Raw genomic sequence first — 15,212 nt, 5'->3', positions numbered from 1 at the left:
CTTGCTAATGTGTCCGAGCTAAACCTACACGTGGTGCTGACAGTGCCAGCTGCTGGTAACACAGAGGCAAAGGCAAAGTAAGAATGCAGAAACATCTTAAAGTTTCCATTTCATTCGCAGAAGTACAACAGCATTTAACAAACATCCATCGGAGAGCACAGCTACCCGTTTGTCTTCCTGACACTCTAAAGCCTGACGGGAGCAGGCAGCCTCGTTTTTCTCCCTCAGAGTGGCTGGTGGGCTCAAACTGTCGACCTTGTGACAGGCAGCCAACATGTAGCCCACGCCTCAAGGCTCCTTTTAAAACAGTCTGTCGAATTAAAGTGACCGCTACTTGAAACAATCGTAAAGACCACGAAGGGTAAATACATTATGCTAACATGAGATCGATTCTTCTGGAAAAACGTGTGACATGTTCCCCTGGAGAGCCCCTCCAGGACGGGGTGGACTCGGTGGACACCACATCGGGCAAGAAGGGCGAAGGCCTGGGGCGGCAGGCAGCTCTTACCCGAGGACTGCACTTCATTGACGTACTGCAGGAGGTCCTGCCCTTGGTGGATGACGTCGAAGGTCAGGTTGTTCATGGTCAGGGCTTTGTCCGCGTGGTGCTGCAGCCGCTGCTCGGCGATGGTGAGGTCCTCTGTGTCGAAGTCGTTCATCTGCTGAGAAAGCTCATCGTTCCAGGACTCGAGGTCTGAGATGATCTAGGGGGAGAGAGGTTCTGATGAAGGGCGAGGCTTGAGCAGCAGCTGCTGGGGGTCCTGACACGCAGGGTCTCAGGAAGACACTCGGAAAGTGGGGGAGGGGGGCGTGTCAGAACACAGAAGCCTGTTGATGGGGACCGGCTGAAGACTGGACAACTCACAATCACCCCAAAAGAAATGCCTCAAGTTGAATGGGCACAGGGGATCCGCAAAAGCTCTCGATTCTAGGTTTCTATTTTGAAAGAAGACAGGAAACCAAGCAAATGGAAAGACCTCATGTTTCCCAATGAGAGATCGCCAGGAAACCAACCTCTCTACTGAAAACTGGTCCTTAGGGGCGACCAGGACTCCTTGTGGCATCTAACGATGACGGAAGTAAATGCCAGCAAGAGGCAATGTCTAATCAAAGCAGTGGTTTCTGGCAGTTGTCCTGCCGCAAACCATCGGGACAGAGGCCTGACTGAAAGTGCAGTGGTGGAGGACCAGCCTGCCCTGTAGGAACACGAAGCCGACCTCGCCATCCCCACCGAGGTGGGACCAGCAGGCGTGACGTGACCGCAGCAGCATCACCACGTGACAGGCCTCGAGGGAGCAAGGCAGGCGGCCCACCGAAGGCGCCTGCCCTCCGGCTGGTGAAAGCCTAAAGCTGAATCCACTCGGGCCTCCACAGCTGCTTCTGAGCCCACGGGCAGGCCTGGGTGGACTCAGAACCTGAGCCAAGCAAAATGTGAGCGGTCCCACAAAGGCAGGCGGGTGCGTAAGCCTCCGTTTCTCAAACTGACCGGCTTCTTCAAGGGCAGGAAAGCAGAGAGGAGGGCAGAAGGAGAGGGATTCCAGACGGAGGGGGTACAAATCGTCACACGGAGGACGGCCCCTGCAGGACAGTGGAGGCGTGACCACAGCCAGGGGTGCAGACGAACGTGAAGGGGAGCTGGGAACTTGGTGAGGCCTCCCATAGGTGGACAGTGGTTACGTAGGACAAAGGCTTTTAATTCAGAGATACTGAGGAAGTCTTTGGGAGGAATATCGCAAGTCGGCAATGATTACCTTTACAAGGCCTTATCAATATATTAAGTTTAAAAAAGTGTGTGTGTGTGTGGGGGGGGGGGGGATATTGGAAGCAAGTGCAGCAAACCCCAGAATTTCGGAGACAGGTATATGGAAACTCTGCCTGATTGTTCATTTCATCCGCTTTACCGTAGGGGTGAACACACACAATATTTAAACTGAAGGCTAAAAATACCACATACCCAGGAAGGGAGGGAAAACACGAGAGAGAAATGTGATTCTGTAAATTATGGGACAGCACTCCCCAAGGATGCTCATGGCCTTCCGCCACTCGGCCCTGCAAGGTGAGGGTGGAGCCGTGAGGATGACAGACAGAATCAATCAAAGCATCGCAGCCAGGAGACGGGAGGTGATGGAAAACCTTCAGGCTGCTCCCACCATATCCCCTTACCATCAGGGCCAGAGTATCTTTACTTGTTACATTGATGGATGGCACCATTACATTATAATCACACCAAAACCAGGTATGAACCAAAAGCCAGTGGGAGGGGGGTTAAAAAAATCACTCTCTCTTTAGCCTTGCCCTCTACTCTAGGGCGATCATCTTTGGATCAGAAACCCATACCAGCAAGAGAGCCTCCCAGGGCATAAAGCCACCGTGGAGATGCTCAGAGGGGCCTCCTGTCCACAGCACTGGCCGGCGGCACCGCTGGTCCCAGGGAGGAAGTCACCCCAGGGTAACATGGACACTGGTTCTCAAAAGGCCACGGCGGCAGTGAGTCTGGTTCTTTTTCAGGGGCGGGCTAGACGAGACCCAGAGGAGCCATGGGGACACAGTGCAGGAAGGGATGGACTGCTAACCTTGAGGGGGGCGGTTCGAGCCCGCCAGCGGCTCCTCAGGAGAAAGGCATGGCAAGCAGCTAGCCTCTGCTAAGACCCCCGTCTCAGAGACCCCACGGAGCAGTTCCGCTCTCTCACGGGGGTCGCTACGAGACAGAACCAAGCTAATGGTTGTCAGCTTGACTTGGTTATAAGAACCCGTGACTGTGGCGTCACCAGCAGAAGTACGAGAGCTGGTGACGTAGACACCTGGCCCAGTGGCAGGTGAGCCTGCACACGGCCGCCTGCTCCCTGCAGACCATGGGAGCCTGGCCTTTTCCCAGGGGAAAGCAGTGCAGACCAAGACCTTGGTGGGCTGGCTCTATAGGGCTTCCGAGACAGCAAAGCTTGATGGCAGCACACAGCCTTCTCTTTGTCCCATGGGGTGGCTGGTGGGCTTGAACCACTGACCTTGTCTTTACCATCCCAATCAATCACTGCCGAACCCACAGCACTATCAGGGCTGCCTCCACCACCATCACAGGGGCCATGATGATGCTCACTCTGGCCAGGAGAGGGACCGTGGGGCGGGGATGGGAAGGCAGGAGAGAGAGGAAGAGGGACAGGACAGGGCAGGGGAGGGTGAGGACAGGGAGAGGGAGAGCAGGGCAGCACACCAGTCAAGGTTGACAAACACCAGGACATCACAGTGGACCGCTCATACAGACTGCGTCCCTCCCCCACCCCCAAAGGCTTAGCTGCCTGTCCAGCCCCGCTCACCTGAAATCCCAACCAGCCTCCCTTCTCCCTCCAGTCTGGACCGCAGAGTCCTGAGCCCAGAATCCCGGGGAGGGGCGCGTGCAGAGAGAACAGCAAGCCTCCGCCCGCCCTCCCTCCCGGGCTTCCTCCCTGCCTCTGGATCGCGGTGGAGGAGCACCGGGCTGAGGCACTCACGTCGATGGCGTCCCTCTCGAAGATGCGCAGCTGCAGGAAGAGCTCCAGCTTGATCTTGCGCTCCTGGAAGAGCTCCTCCATCTGCGACTGGGCCTCGTCCAGCTGCTGCAGCACCGTCTCGATGTGGTTGATGGAGCTGTTGTGGGGGGTCTTGTTGCTGGAGATGGCCGAGTCCCTGCGGGGCACACGGGGAGGGCGGGGAGCCGGGGTTGGAGGCCAGACAAAGAGGAATCCAGCGAGAGAGCCTCACATTGTTTGGTGCCGGGGAAGAGCGCGGCAGGAAGTAGGGCTGCCGGCCTCAGAAAGGGGAAGAAGCTGTGCTCCAGAAAACAATATTCAGCTCCTTCCTCCGAGCCTGCCTCCAGCCGGGACGGACGACAGTGGGTGCGCTGCACAAGGGGCCCCGGGCATTTCCTTTAGGGCCAGACGCCCACAAGGAATCCCAATTGGAAAATGAAGCCACTGGGTGGGGTCTTATTTTTAGCTACCCGGATGACCGGTACCTGGCTGACTGAAACGCTGGCGTCACGTTGGCTCTGATGGTTAGATGGGAATGGAGTTCATTTAAGCCTTGACTTGGTAGCTGGTGCCTGACCCTCAGTTAGCTGGGTGGGCATCCTGCACAGCTACCGGTGACCCGTCAGTGGCCGGTCCCTCTGAGGAGGGACAGCGTGGGGCAGTTTACATCTAAGTGTCCCACTGACCCAGTAAGAGGGAGAGGCCACCTGGCAAAGTGGGCTTGACCTCCTGGCCTTTCTGACTCCCTGCCCTGCCCCCATCTGGCCCCAACTCCCCACGCCCAGTGCCGCGCAGGCGTCCACCCGGCTTGGACTCAGACAGGTCCGTGGTGACCAGGAAGGGGTAGAGAAGAGGGGCAAACCCCACCCACAGAAGCTAAGTTCTGGGTTAAGTGCTCCCAGAAAGGTCAAAGGTTGGAACTACCTCCCTAGCTACAATGGGGAGAGAGCTACGGCAGACAACCTGAGGCATCCACAGAGTGGTCTGCTCTGTCCTGTGGGGTCACCGTGAGTCGGAATCCGTTTGCCTGCCGTGGATGTGGGGCCTTGCTTGTCAACTGATGAGGGAAAGTGTGGAGGGAGGAAGGAGGAGGAGGGAAAGAGAGCTGAGCCTGTGGGGCTGGCGGTGCTCTGGGCACTGGCCATGAAGCCCCGGGGGCAGGCGCCTACCTCAGCTGCTGGATGAGGTCCTCGCCCTCCTTGATGACGCTGACGGTCACTTGCAGGGTGGTCTGCTGCTGCTGGCCGAAGCGCTTGATGAGGTCCTGCACGGCCTCCACTGACTCGGCGTACACGTCGTCCAGCAGCTCCTTCTGCAGCTCCTCCAGCCAGGTCCACAGCTGCGGGACACGGCCAGTGAGCGCAAGCCGGGGGGTGGGAGGAAGGAAGGGGGAGGGCGGGCGCGCATCCCAAACCAGCAGGACACATGCCCGGTGGAAAAAAATAAACAGACAGCCCCAAGGGGGCCGGCACCGGGAGAGAGGAAAGGGGAGGGAAGTCCCACTGTCCGAGGCTTCCTCCGCTCGGGCCAGGGTGCCGTGGAAACGAGAAGAGACAGACAGGCGACAGACACACACACGGACACTTGCTCACCCACAAACAGATACACGTGCACACACTCTCCTTCACATATATACATACAACCACTCTCTCAGACACGCACACATCCACATACTCTCATTCACGTACACACTCACTAACATACAACCACTCTCAGACACTCACACTACACACACACACTCTCTCACATACAGTCACACACTCCCACTCTCACAGTACACTCCCAAGTACTCACACACACATACTCTCACGTACACTCACTAATACACATACAAGCACGCATACTCTCACATACACACACAGTGGTGTAGTGGGTTCCTAGGGGGCAGCACGTTGAAACCACCAGCTGCTCCACAGGAGAAAGATGAAGCCACCGTCTGAGGCACCCAGAGGGGCAGTTCCACCCTGTCCTACAGGGTCAGTCTGAGCGACGGCTCAGAAGTCACTTCGGAACTCAGTCTGCAGGGATCCCAAGAACTCCCAGGCAGGCTGCTCACGGAGTTCTCGGAAGGCCCCGATGAAAGGAGGCCCCTGGCTGCCAGCCGGAGAGAGCAGCAGTGTGCTGCCAATGTAATTACCCTCATTACCAGGATGGACTCAGATGGACTCAACTGGCTGAAAGGAGCCTGAGCCCGAGCCACTCCAGCTGCCTGGGGCACACAACGGGCAGAATGGCTGTTTAACCAAAACAAGGCTGTAGGAGTGAGCGGCCAGTCCAAACGTTCACACAAAGCCGTCTAGGATGCGTTCTCCAAGGGGTCCCTGTGACTCCATCACCACTGGCCTGCCACATGCCAGGTGGCAGGTGAGTGGCCTAACTCCCCACGACACCTTCCCGCTGCACTGGCCACAGACTGCACCCGCCTACCTGCTCCCAGTCACCTCCTAAGGCAGCCACGGTGTGGGGCTGCACTGGCCGCAGGCAGAGAAGCTAGAAGCCTCATGCCCTCCCTGCTCTCAAAATCACTCCTGTCCTCTGCCTGCAAACATGGGCCTCAAAGGAGCTGCCAAGGACAAGCGCGTCCCTCGGACACACACAGCTGCCCGAGACCCAGCCCAAGAGCTAATTACTGAAGGTGCATGGCAGCCCCTTCCCAAGGACCGCCATACCATCCCCCCAACCCCCTCCCGCCACCCTCTCATTCCATCCCATCCAAACGCCGAGTCTGAGACAGACGTATCTGAGCACGATCAAACGACTTACATCCCCACCTCCCCCTGGAATATATGCCTAGCTTTCCAGCACCATCACTGCATACCTGTCCGCCTTCAGCTTACAGAAACCGAGTGAGGAGGATGACCACTACTGGCAGACCTCCCCAGGCTGGACGACTGGGCTCGTGAAGGCAGGCTCCTGTGTCTCACCACACGCCAGCTGCTCTGAATGACCAAGTCCACTGCTCAGGACCCTGAGTGCATCAGGGTTCTGTCCCCTGACCATCCGAAGCACAGTGGGGCGACACACCCACCGCAGGGGCAGATGGTGGTGAGGTTTGTGTTTGGGGACATTATAGGAGATGAGACAGGCAGATTGAAGGAATAGGGGCAGGTCCCCCACTAGTATTGCCTTTCTTCTTTGAAGATACATTCTTCTTCTAACGAGCTGTGGAACCATCCTAGCTTTAAACTCCTCTTCCTGCGGTCAGCTTTCTTTCAGAATGCACCATGGCTTCCACCGATGGTTCAAAATACAGTGCAGTCCGCCACCCTGTGGAGTATTTAAATCTTCCCACACAGAAACACTGCGGTCTGCGAAAAGCTGCTGGAAACGGCCTTGGTCTCATCTCCCCAGGCTCACCAGGAGTTAACCTCTGTCCATCCCTCTCCTCCTCCTCTTTCCTCCCCTCTTTTCTGTTTTCTTCTTTCTTAGCAAGTTTATTTCCAATCACGACCCGGCCGTCACACAGGCACCGGGACGCCAGTGAAGAGTCCACAAAGGGACTGATACGGGGATCACATCAAAGGGACCAATCCCAGGATCACATCTCTAGAGACAGGAGGACTCCATGAAGCCAAAGGAGCCAGGTGACGGGGAAAATTCTGAAGCCAGAACTCTGCGGCTCAGGGCTCCTTCTGTCTGCCTCTACAAGAACGGTTTCCTCCCCTGTGGAGACGCAACGGTTCAGAAGGAAGTTGCTGTGGATCCACTGTAATCCAGCCCGAGTCAGGCAAGTCTACTTTCAAAGGCTGAAAATACCCACTAAACCACGTGTATGTGTGTGTGTGTGTGTGTGTGTGTGAGAGAGAGAGAGAGAGAGAGAGAGAGAGAGAGAGAGAGAGAGAGAGAGAGAGAGAGAGAGGGGAGAGAGAGAAGAGCCTCTATGAGTGGCATCTGCACTGTTTGCATCCTAACGTGTTGCTGTCCAGTTAGTTCCAGCTCCGACCGCAGGGCTGAGAAAGGCGCCCCCCTGGGGTTTCTGGGGCTGTGATCTTTAGGGAGGGCGATCTCCTGTCTCTCTCTGGAGGGCTGGGACGGGAATCCCATGTACTGATCCGCTGTGCCACCAGGACTCCCTGGGTGAACCATGGCACCTCTGCGCAGGCTGCTAATTCACCAGGCTCAAGCCTCGCCCAGCAGAGACAGCAGTTACGCTTGGTGGACACCCCGATGGGGTGAGGCAGCTACAGAGCAAGGCCTGAGAGGGGCCCTCTGCGTGGTGGCTGCAGCACCCCGTTCCCCCAGGGCAGGGCAGGGCACTCTGTGAGGGAACTGGGCATCAGCTGTGGGCACTGCAGGAGGAGGCTGGGCTGGGGTGACTGTAGACACTAACATGGGAGAGGCCTGATGCTCAGGGTTGGCACCAGGTGGCCTGCTCTTTGAGTCCGGGCTGTTAGGGAGGGAGCCCAGAGATGTGGGCACTACTGTAGCATCTCCCAGAGGCCCTGGTGATACAGGGTTATGCGTGGGGCTGTGATCCGAAAGGTCAGCAGTTCAAAACCATGAGCTGGTCCGATGGAGAAAGAAGAGGCTTTCTACTCCTGCACAGAGTGCCAGCCTTGGAAACCCACAGGGGCAGTTCTGTCCTGTCCTGTAGGGTCACTGTGAGTCAGAGTGGACTCTATGGCAGGGAGTTTGGAGTTTAAGTGGCTACTCCGAGGGGACCTGGTGGCCACATGTTGGGCTGCTTCCTGTAAGGTCGGGATGCAAATCTCCCCAAAAGAAAGAGGGGACAAACCTGGATTCAGGCCACAGGAGAGGCTGTCCAGGCGCTGCCATCAGCCACCAGAGACGAGGAGGGGGCAGGGAGCAGTCAGCTCCTCTCTCGAAGCCCTCCACAGGAGCTGACAGGGTGAGACCCTGAGGGCTGACGTCTTGCTTCTCCAACAGCAAGAAAACGGATCCCTGTCCTGTAAAGCCTCGCTCCGCAGTATCCTGTTAGGGCACCAGGGAGCCTAAGTGAGCCGAGGCTGGAATTTTCCCCTCCAGCGAGTGGGGTCGTTTCACCGCACTGATAGCTGCCGATGTCTGCAGAAACTCACAAATGGGACGGCTCCCACTGCTCCTCTCCAGACTTGTGCTTCTGACACGATGGCAGGAGAGGCACAGCCCGCCTGGGAGGTTCCCAGGCAGCTGTGGGCAGTGGCTCAGATGTAAGAGCAGGGGAAAGAGGGGAACTGCCCACCATGAGCAGCAAGCTGCTCTGCCCAAAAGGCCTACTGCCCCTCTGGGGCTTGGAGACAGGATCAGGTTTGAGGGTGGGCGTGACAGAATCCAAACCTCCCCTCTGGGGTGCCGGCAGTTCTGGCTCAGGCCTGACTGCCCAGGAGAGAGCAGAAAACCTCCACGTGGTTTCAGAAGCCATGAAGCAGAGGGCCACTGCTTTCTCCCACCGAGCAGCTCACGGGGCCACGCCACTGGCCTTTGGGTCAGCAGCTGCTCGCCTTCACCACGGGGCCCCCAGGAATCGGGTTGGACAAAGAACCCTTCACTGTGGTGAAAAGGGAGACCTGGGGGCGGAGTCATTCAGGGCTCTGCTGCTAAGAGAAAGGACAGCAGCTTCAACCCACCAGCTGCTCCGCGGGGCAAGGCCGCGACAGCCTGCCTCTGCACAGGTGGTGGTGGTTGCTAGGTATCTGGAGACCCTGTGCACAACAGAACAAAAACACTGCCCGGTCCTGCCGCCGGCCACGTCGGCGGGTGGACAAGTCCAGCCTCAGAGGCTGGGATGTGCATGCACAAAGGAGGTGCATGGGCAGGAGGCAGGCTGGGGTGCAGCTGGCACACGTGGTGAAGATGTGCGGGCGCAGGCGCGGGCACGGTGAGGAGGAGGAGGAGCAGATGCACAGGTATACGTTCGGATCGGCCTTGCTTTGGACGAGCGGGTACTGGATGGACGGCCCAGCATGAGACGGATGGTACGGAGAGCCAGGGAGTACACAGCGCGGGGCACCACTACCCAGCCAGGGACAAGAAACAGAGGGAGCAATCCCATGGGGACAACAGGAACTTCAGCAACCTTCCAGAAAGTTCTACAGAGCTGATGCCTCTGGAAATAATCTGCAGTGATGTTCTCCTTGGTGGCCGTGGCACCAGTCAGATGAGGGGTCTTGCGGGTCCCGTCCATGACCGACATCACCAGTCCAATACACACCACAGCCACGGAGGCGCCCCGTCGTGCCACGGGTGGGAAAGTCTCTCTTCTTCTCCAGAGTTTTCAAAGCGACCTCCTCTCCCTCAGACTTTCCTGGTTGGCCAAGGTACCTCATTCTTGACAGCGCACCTCTTCCCACATTCAGAGACGGCACACGGAGACCCAGAAGCCCGAGGCCTATCTTCCTTTGCACTTCTTACACTGAACTATTGTACCAGCTGTTCTCAACCTGTGGGTCATGGCCCCTTTGGAGGTCGAACGACCCTTTTGCAGGGGTCACCCGATTCACAACAGTAGCACAATTACAGTTATGGAGTAGTAAATAAATAATTTTATTGTTGGGGCGTCACCACAAGATGAGGAACTGTATTAAAGGGTTGCAGCATTAGGAAGGTTGAGAAGCACTGTATTATACAGTTGTTATATATAACACAATCGTAGTGCTTATCCTGAACTATTACACAGTTGTTACACATAATGCATCTGCTAATGGGGTGTTCTTTCCACTTCCAATTCCTCAGTACATGTCAGAGCAATTACGGTTACGTTGCTCAACCATCACTGTGAATCACTGCCGAATTCTCCATCACGCTAGACAGATGCGTTTTCCCCTAGGCCCGGGTTTTATCCAGGACAATGCTGGCCCGGCTTGGTCTGAGTGCCTTCCCCCCAGGCCAGTCTCGCCTTTCAAAGAAAGTGTGGGCTGCCGAACGGGACAGACGCAGGACCACAGAGCAGCGCAGCGCGGATCTGTGGGTGCACTGCTTTGGCGCGTCGCCTTAGTGTTGCCTCTGCCAAGTACAAGCTTTAAGACGGTTTCTTGGTTAACAAATACGACGGCCGCCGTGTGACCCTGATCCTTCCGGGATTGGTGTTTTCTGATTCAAAACAGGCACGCAAATGATCAAGAGAGACCAGCTCCCCGGAGAAGGACGTCATGCTTGGTAAGGCCTCTCGGCTGGCAGAAAAGAGCCCTTCAAGGAGATGATGGATGGGCACCGGGACGGTGACGACGGGCAGCTTCCTTCTGCTCTCACTGTGCCTTCGAACCGACTCCGTGGTGCTTAATAACACATGAACCGCTGGGGGGGGGGGGGAGGCATTCACTTATTCCTGCTGCGCTTCTGTGGGAGCTCATGTCCATCACCTGGCATGGCTGGTAGAGCCCCCCTTTCTCCATCCAGACTGTGGCCACGTGCCCTCTGGGTAACCCAACCACGTGGCTTTCCGGCATGAGGACGGGGCACCGTAGCAGCAAGACACAGGACATTTCCTCAAGCCTGGCTGATACCACCTGTCAGTCACCACTCTCCACCCCCACCCCCACTCCAAGTGACAGTCCCCCCACAGGGCTTTGAATGAAACAGGTCTTCCTGCAATGGCGCCATTGTACTTGGACTGTGGCGGATAGGCCCGTTCTCAAAATGCATGTCTCTCAGCACAACGAAGGCATGTTTTCAGGATGCCTTCGATGAGCACGCCCTTCGGATGCCACATGTCCACCTCAAGGTCCTGAATAGGTTTGGTGGGGCGGATCCAGAGTTAGGGGTGAGGAGTCTGCGTAAGCCACTGGTCTTCCCAGCCGGCTCACTGAGAGGACAGGAGAGACTGCCACCACCCATCACTACCTCCACCTGTAAGCCCGATCCTGTCTCGGACTGCTCTGGCCTGGAAATGACCTCCTCGTCCACAAGCTGGGCCGGCACAATGTCTTACCAATCAGAAACAACGTCTTCCTTGTGCCTTGGACTCGAGGACCAAGATGGGAGGATAAAGAGAGCCTGGGATCTGTTCGCTTAGATCTGCTATTGATTCTTGTTACAACCATTTCAAAGAGGGTCTCGTTCTAGCTCTCCTAACATACCCACACCAAATGCACCTCTGGCGTGTCGGTCCCAACTCATGGTGACTGCGTAAGCCTCCGCTTCCTCCCAAGGCACAGCTGGTGAGTTTGAACCATTTACCTCTTGGTTGGCAGCCCGATGCTCATTCCCACAGGGCCCCACAGGGCCCCAGTCCGTAATTCTGCCTTATCTCTGAATTAAATGTTGAAGGGCCTGGCCAAATGCCCACAATCCTATTGCGTGCCCATCATCAAGTCAGATGATGACAAAGGACAAGAGAAAGTGAACATGCTCTATGACCATTCACTGTCCTCTTCCTTGGCAGCGGGCAGCTTACAAACTGTCTTCTCCAGACCGCTTCTGGCACTGACTGCAACCTGAGCAACGAGTGACAGCTAACGCCTTAAGAGCAAAAGAGCATTCCAGTTAGCTGGTATCACTTCCATTTCCCGTCATTCCAAAGACCAGCAAACCTAATTTAATGATCTAACGATCGTGTTCTGTCTGTACCTGGGTGTCTCATTTGTCCTGGACTATAGACGTGGCCTTCTATTGAAGAACTAGGTCTTTCTTTATGAAGTCTCTGGCTTCCTCTAACTTGGTCAGAGTCTAAGCCACGCCCGAAGAGTGTCCTCTCTGGGAGAACAAGCAAGCAAAGTAGAGCTAAAGAAATGCTCTTTCGGCTTGTCAGCCAGCTACACCAATCCCAACCCAAAGCTTAGCCTTTCCTGGAGCTTCTGGCCTGGAATTGTTCTGTAAAAACAAAGCGAAAACAAACAACAAAGCCAAAAAGTCTTCACACAACTATCTAGAGCTTTTATGCTTTGTAATAGCACTCTTAGCCAATAAATACACTGCAGGTCATCGATCTTTCTATCTGCTGTCCAATAAGAACGACAGCAAGCAGTACAAACTACAAGTATGCGTTAGAGAGACAAACGTTAGTGTACTTGCCCGAAGAACCAATGGCTTTCGTGATTTTATAATGAAATATTTCATTTGTGAAGCCGAGTAGGGCAATCAGAAGGCAAGAATATAAAACGGTCCTCTAAACACAGGCCTAACAGGTAGACTAGCCCACACGTGCGGCTGGTGCATTTTCAGTGGGTGTTCTGAGAAGTTTAGCCCCGAGGTTGCTGAGCTGGGGCTGGCCTGAGTCACGGCTGTAAGCTTATGAAATTAGTTCTAACAGCAAACCCCTCGTTACGGCAGGCCGCTGCGGCTTTCCATTTAGAGGTGGCCCTTAGAACAAACTGTATGATGTGGAGTCACTGCGAGGTGACAAGTCCCCAATCCCTGTTGTGAGTTACAAGTGAAGCGGACATCGAACAGTGTCACTGAACTCAGTCAATAACCATCGGCTAAGTGGCGATGATGAATCAGGCATATTAGAGTAACTTCTAATCTCCTACGTCAATTTCTAATGTTTCCCCACATGAAAATATTATTCCAATCTTGAGCAATTCCGGGGGATTTATTTTCTGCAGACAACGTTGTGTTTGTCACCAAGGACGTTACTTATAGAGAGTACCACAGCTTCAGCCGGCAGCACAACGAGTTGCTCCGGACACCTGGGAGCCGGTCCACCCAGGCCTTCCAGCCCCTTTCCCCTTTGCAGACTTCGCAGCCATTTCACTGCTCGTGGAAAGTTACAATGGATACATCAACACATGGGTGGTAACACACAGGGTGTGGCTCATCTGACCACCAGTCCTCTTTCCGTCCTACCCGCCCACGCCCTGGAGCTCAGGTTAGCAGCAGCACCCCCGACTTGTGTAGTGTTAGGAAGCTGGGGGCTGCTCACTCGCGGCTGCCAGGCGGGGGAAATGGTCCAGACAGCCCAGCGTGGCACTTTCTCTGAGAACGAAACCCCGCACTGAACACATGACCTAGAAATCGACTCCTGGGCGTTTTTCCAGAGAAATGAGCAGGGTCTGCGCCAGAGCCTCGGCGGACCACTAAGAGCTGCTCTTTCTGTCAGGGTCCTGAGTGGGAGGACCCACACGCCGCTCAATGGAGAACGGGCCCCAGACTGAAGGTTAGCCACGCCACGCAGTTCTCCTCAACAAAAAGACACACAAACAGGGATGGACTGCAAGGTTATGCCGACTGAGACAGAAACAAAGCAGGGCTACACCTGGTGCGATGCCACGTGTAGCCATCTCCAAAGTCAACCCAGAGCCACTGAGAACAGCCGAGCGGTTCCGAGGGGCCGAGATGAGGCTGTAGGTGGGGGCCTAGGTGACTTCTTTGTCGTTCAAGGAAACACTCTTGCACATGGATGTCTGGGGTCTGTAATTCTGCTGCAATGGCGACACAGAACTGAGAGACAACCGTTGCGATGAACGGGTTTATAAAAAAAGGTAACTGGTTGCAATGCAAGTGGGAAATGCTCAGGACAAGTGACCAAGTTCCTGCAGGGCTGCTAACAGATAGATGCCCAGAGGGCGTGTCACTCCGCTGTAAGTCTCCACCTGAAGGCATTCGGCTCTTGGCTCTATGGTGCCTGGAATGGGGCTCTCAGAATGAAAGGTCCAGCGACACCTCATTTCAGTAGGCACTCAGCCCCACATCTGAGAGTCAGCAAGCCCAGGCTCCCCAATTAAGTGCCCAAGCAGCAAGAAAGAGCTGGATATGTTCTCTACACACTCCTGGGGTGGGGTGGGGGGGGGGTGATGCAGACTGAGAGCAGGGGAGAGGCAGGGCAGACTGAGAGCCAGGAGAGACTGAGAGCAGGGGAGAGGCAGGGCAGACTGAGAGCCAGGAGAGACTGAGAAAAGGGGAGAGGCAGGGCAGACTGAGAGAACAGGGGAGAGGTAGGGCAGCCTGAAAGCAAGGGAGAGGCAGGGCAGCCTGAGAGCAGGGGAGAGGCAGGGCAACCTGAGAGGCAGGGCAGACTGAGAGACAGGGGAGCCTGAGAACAGGGGAGAGGCAGGGCAACCTGAGAACACTGGAGAGGCAGGGCAGACTGAGAAGCAGGGCAGAGGCAGGGCAGAGTTCCACATGGCGCCAAGACAGGACCAGAGCACTCATTTCCCAGCAGCCCCCACTGTCCAGGCAGAGGCCCTGGTACATGGTGGCCGACCTGCTCTCCCAGGGAGCAGCGCAGCCAGAGCTCAGAGACAGACGGCTGCAGTCTGAACAGCCTGTCCGGGCTGCCTGCCTGCCGCTGGTGCGTACAACAAATAAGCCCTCAGGCGGCTGGAGACTGGTTGCTCCCCTTCTGAATGAAGTGAAAGGGCCTTTTCCCAGAGGGACCTCCCTCAAACAAAAACACGACCCAATTCCCCACGTCAAGTTTACAGAAGCAAAAGCAAGGAGCCTCTTTCCTCCCCACAGCAAGAAGCCCCTTTCACACGATCTTCCCGGGAAACCGCAGCTCCTGGGGGGCCAAGCGACCAAAGGATCAGTGCAAGGCCACTGCGATGACGGTTCCAGATGCACACTCTGCCGGGGACACTTGTCACCCGCCACCACCAAGTGGCCTAAATAACCTACGTGCCCCAAAGGTCAAGGCCAGCGGACACGGTTGATGAACTGGGTTGCGTGGATGGATGAAATCATTATGCTTCCGCTGCCCAGGAAGAGACTGAAGCAGGTCCCTTGGCCACTCAAGCCCAGAACGACATGCTAACAGCAGACACGGATCCCACAGACTCAGTGTGATTTCAGGAGAGCTGGCAGGAATGTAACTGTAAATGAGGCAGAGCCCAG

At 56.0% G+C, this 15,212-nt stretch overlaps 1 protein-coding gene across 5 annotated transcripts in view; it reads right to left on the bottom strand.

The window, feature by feature from the left end:
• The window catches only part of TRIO (trio Rho guanine nucleotide exchange factor), a 309,165-nt gene that overhangs the window by 128,274 nt on the left and 165,679 nt on the right, over positions 1-15,212 (bottom strand). For all 5 annotated transcript variants that reach the window (XM_075540870.1, XM_075540867.1, XM_075540868.1 and 2 more), the window contains exons 12-14: positions 4,673-4,842; positions 3,486-3,660; positions 509-704 (exon numbers count right to left, since the gene is read on the bottom strand). In XM_075540870.1, coding sequence (XP_075396985.1) covers positions 509-704; positions 3,486-3,660; positions 4,673-4,842 — 541 coding nt within the window. The remainder of the gene's footprint in view (positions 1-508; positions 705-3,485; positions 3,661-4,672; positions 4,843-15,212) is intronic.

This window comes from Tenrec ecaudatus, chromosome 2, assembly GCF_050624435.1.
Source record: "Tenrec ecaudatus isolate mTenEca1 chromosome 2, mTenEca1.hap1, whole genome shotgun sequence".
NCBI classification, from domain to species: Eukaryota; Metazoa; Chordata; class Mammalia; order Afrosoricida; family Tenrecidae; genus Tenrec; species Tenrec ecaudatus.
The sequence above is the reverse complement of the archived record's forward strand: the minus strand, read 5'-3'. Positions and strand labels throughout refer to the sequence as shown.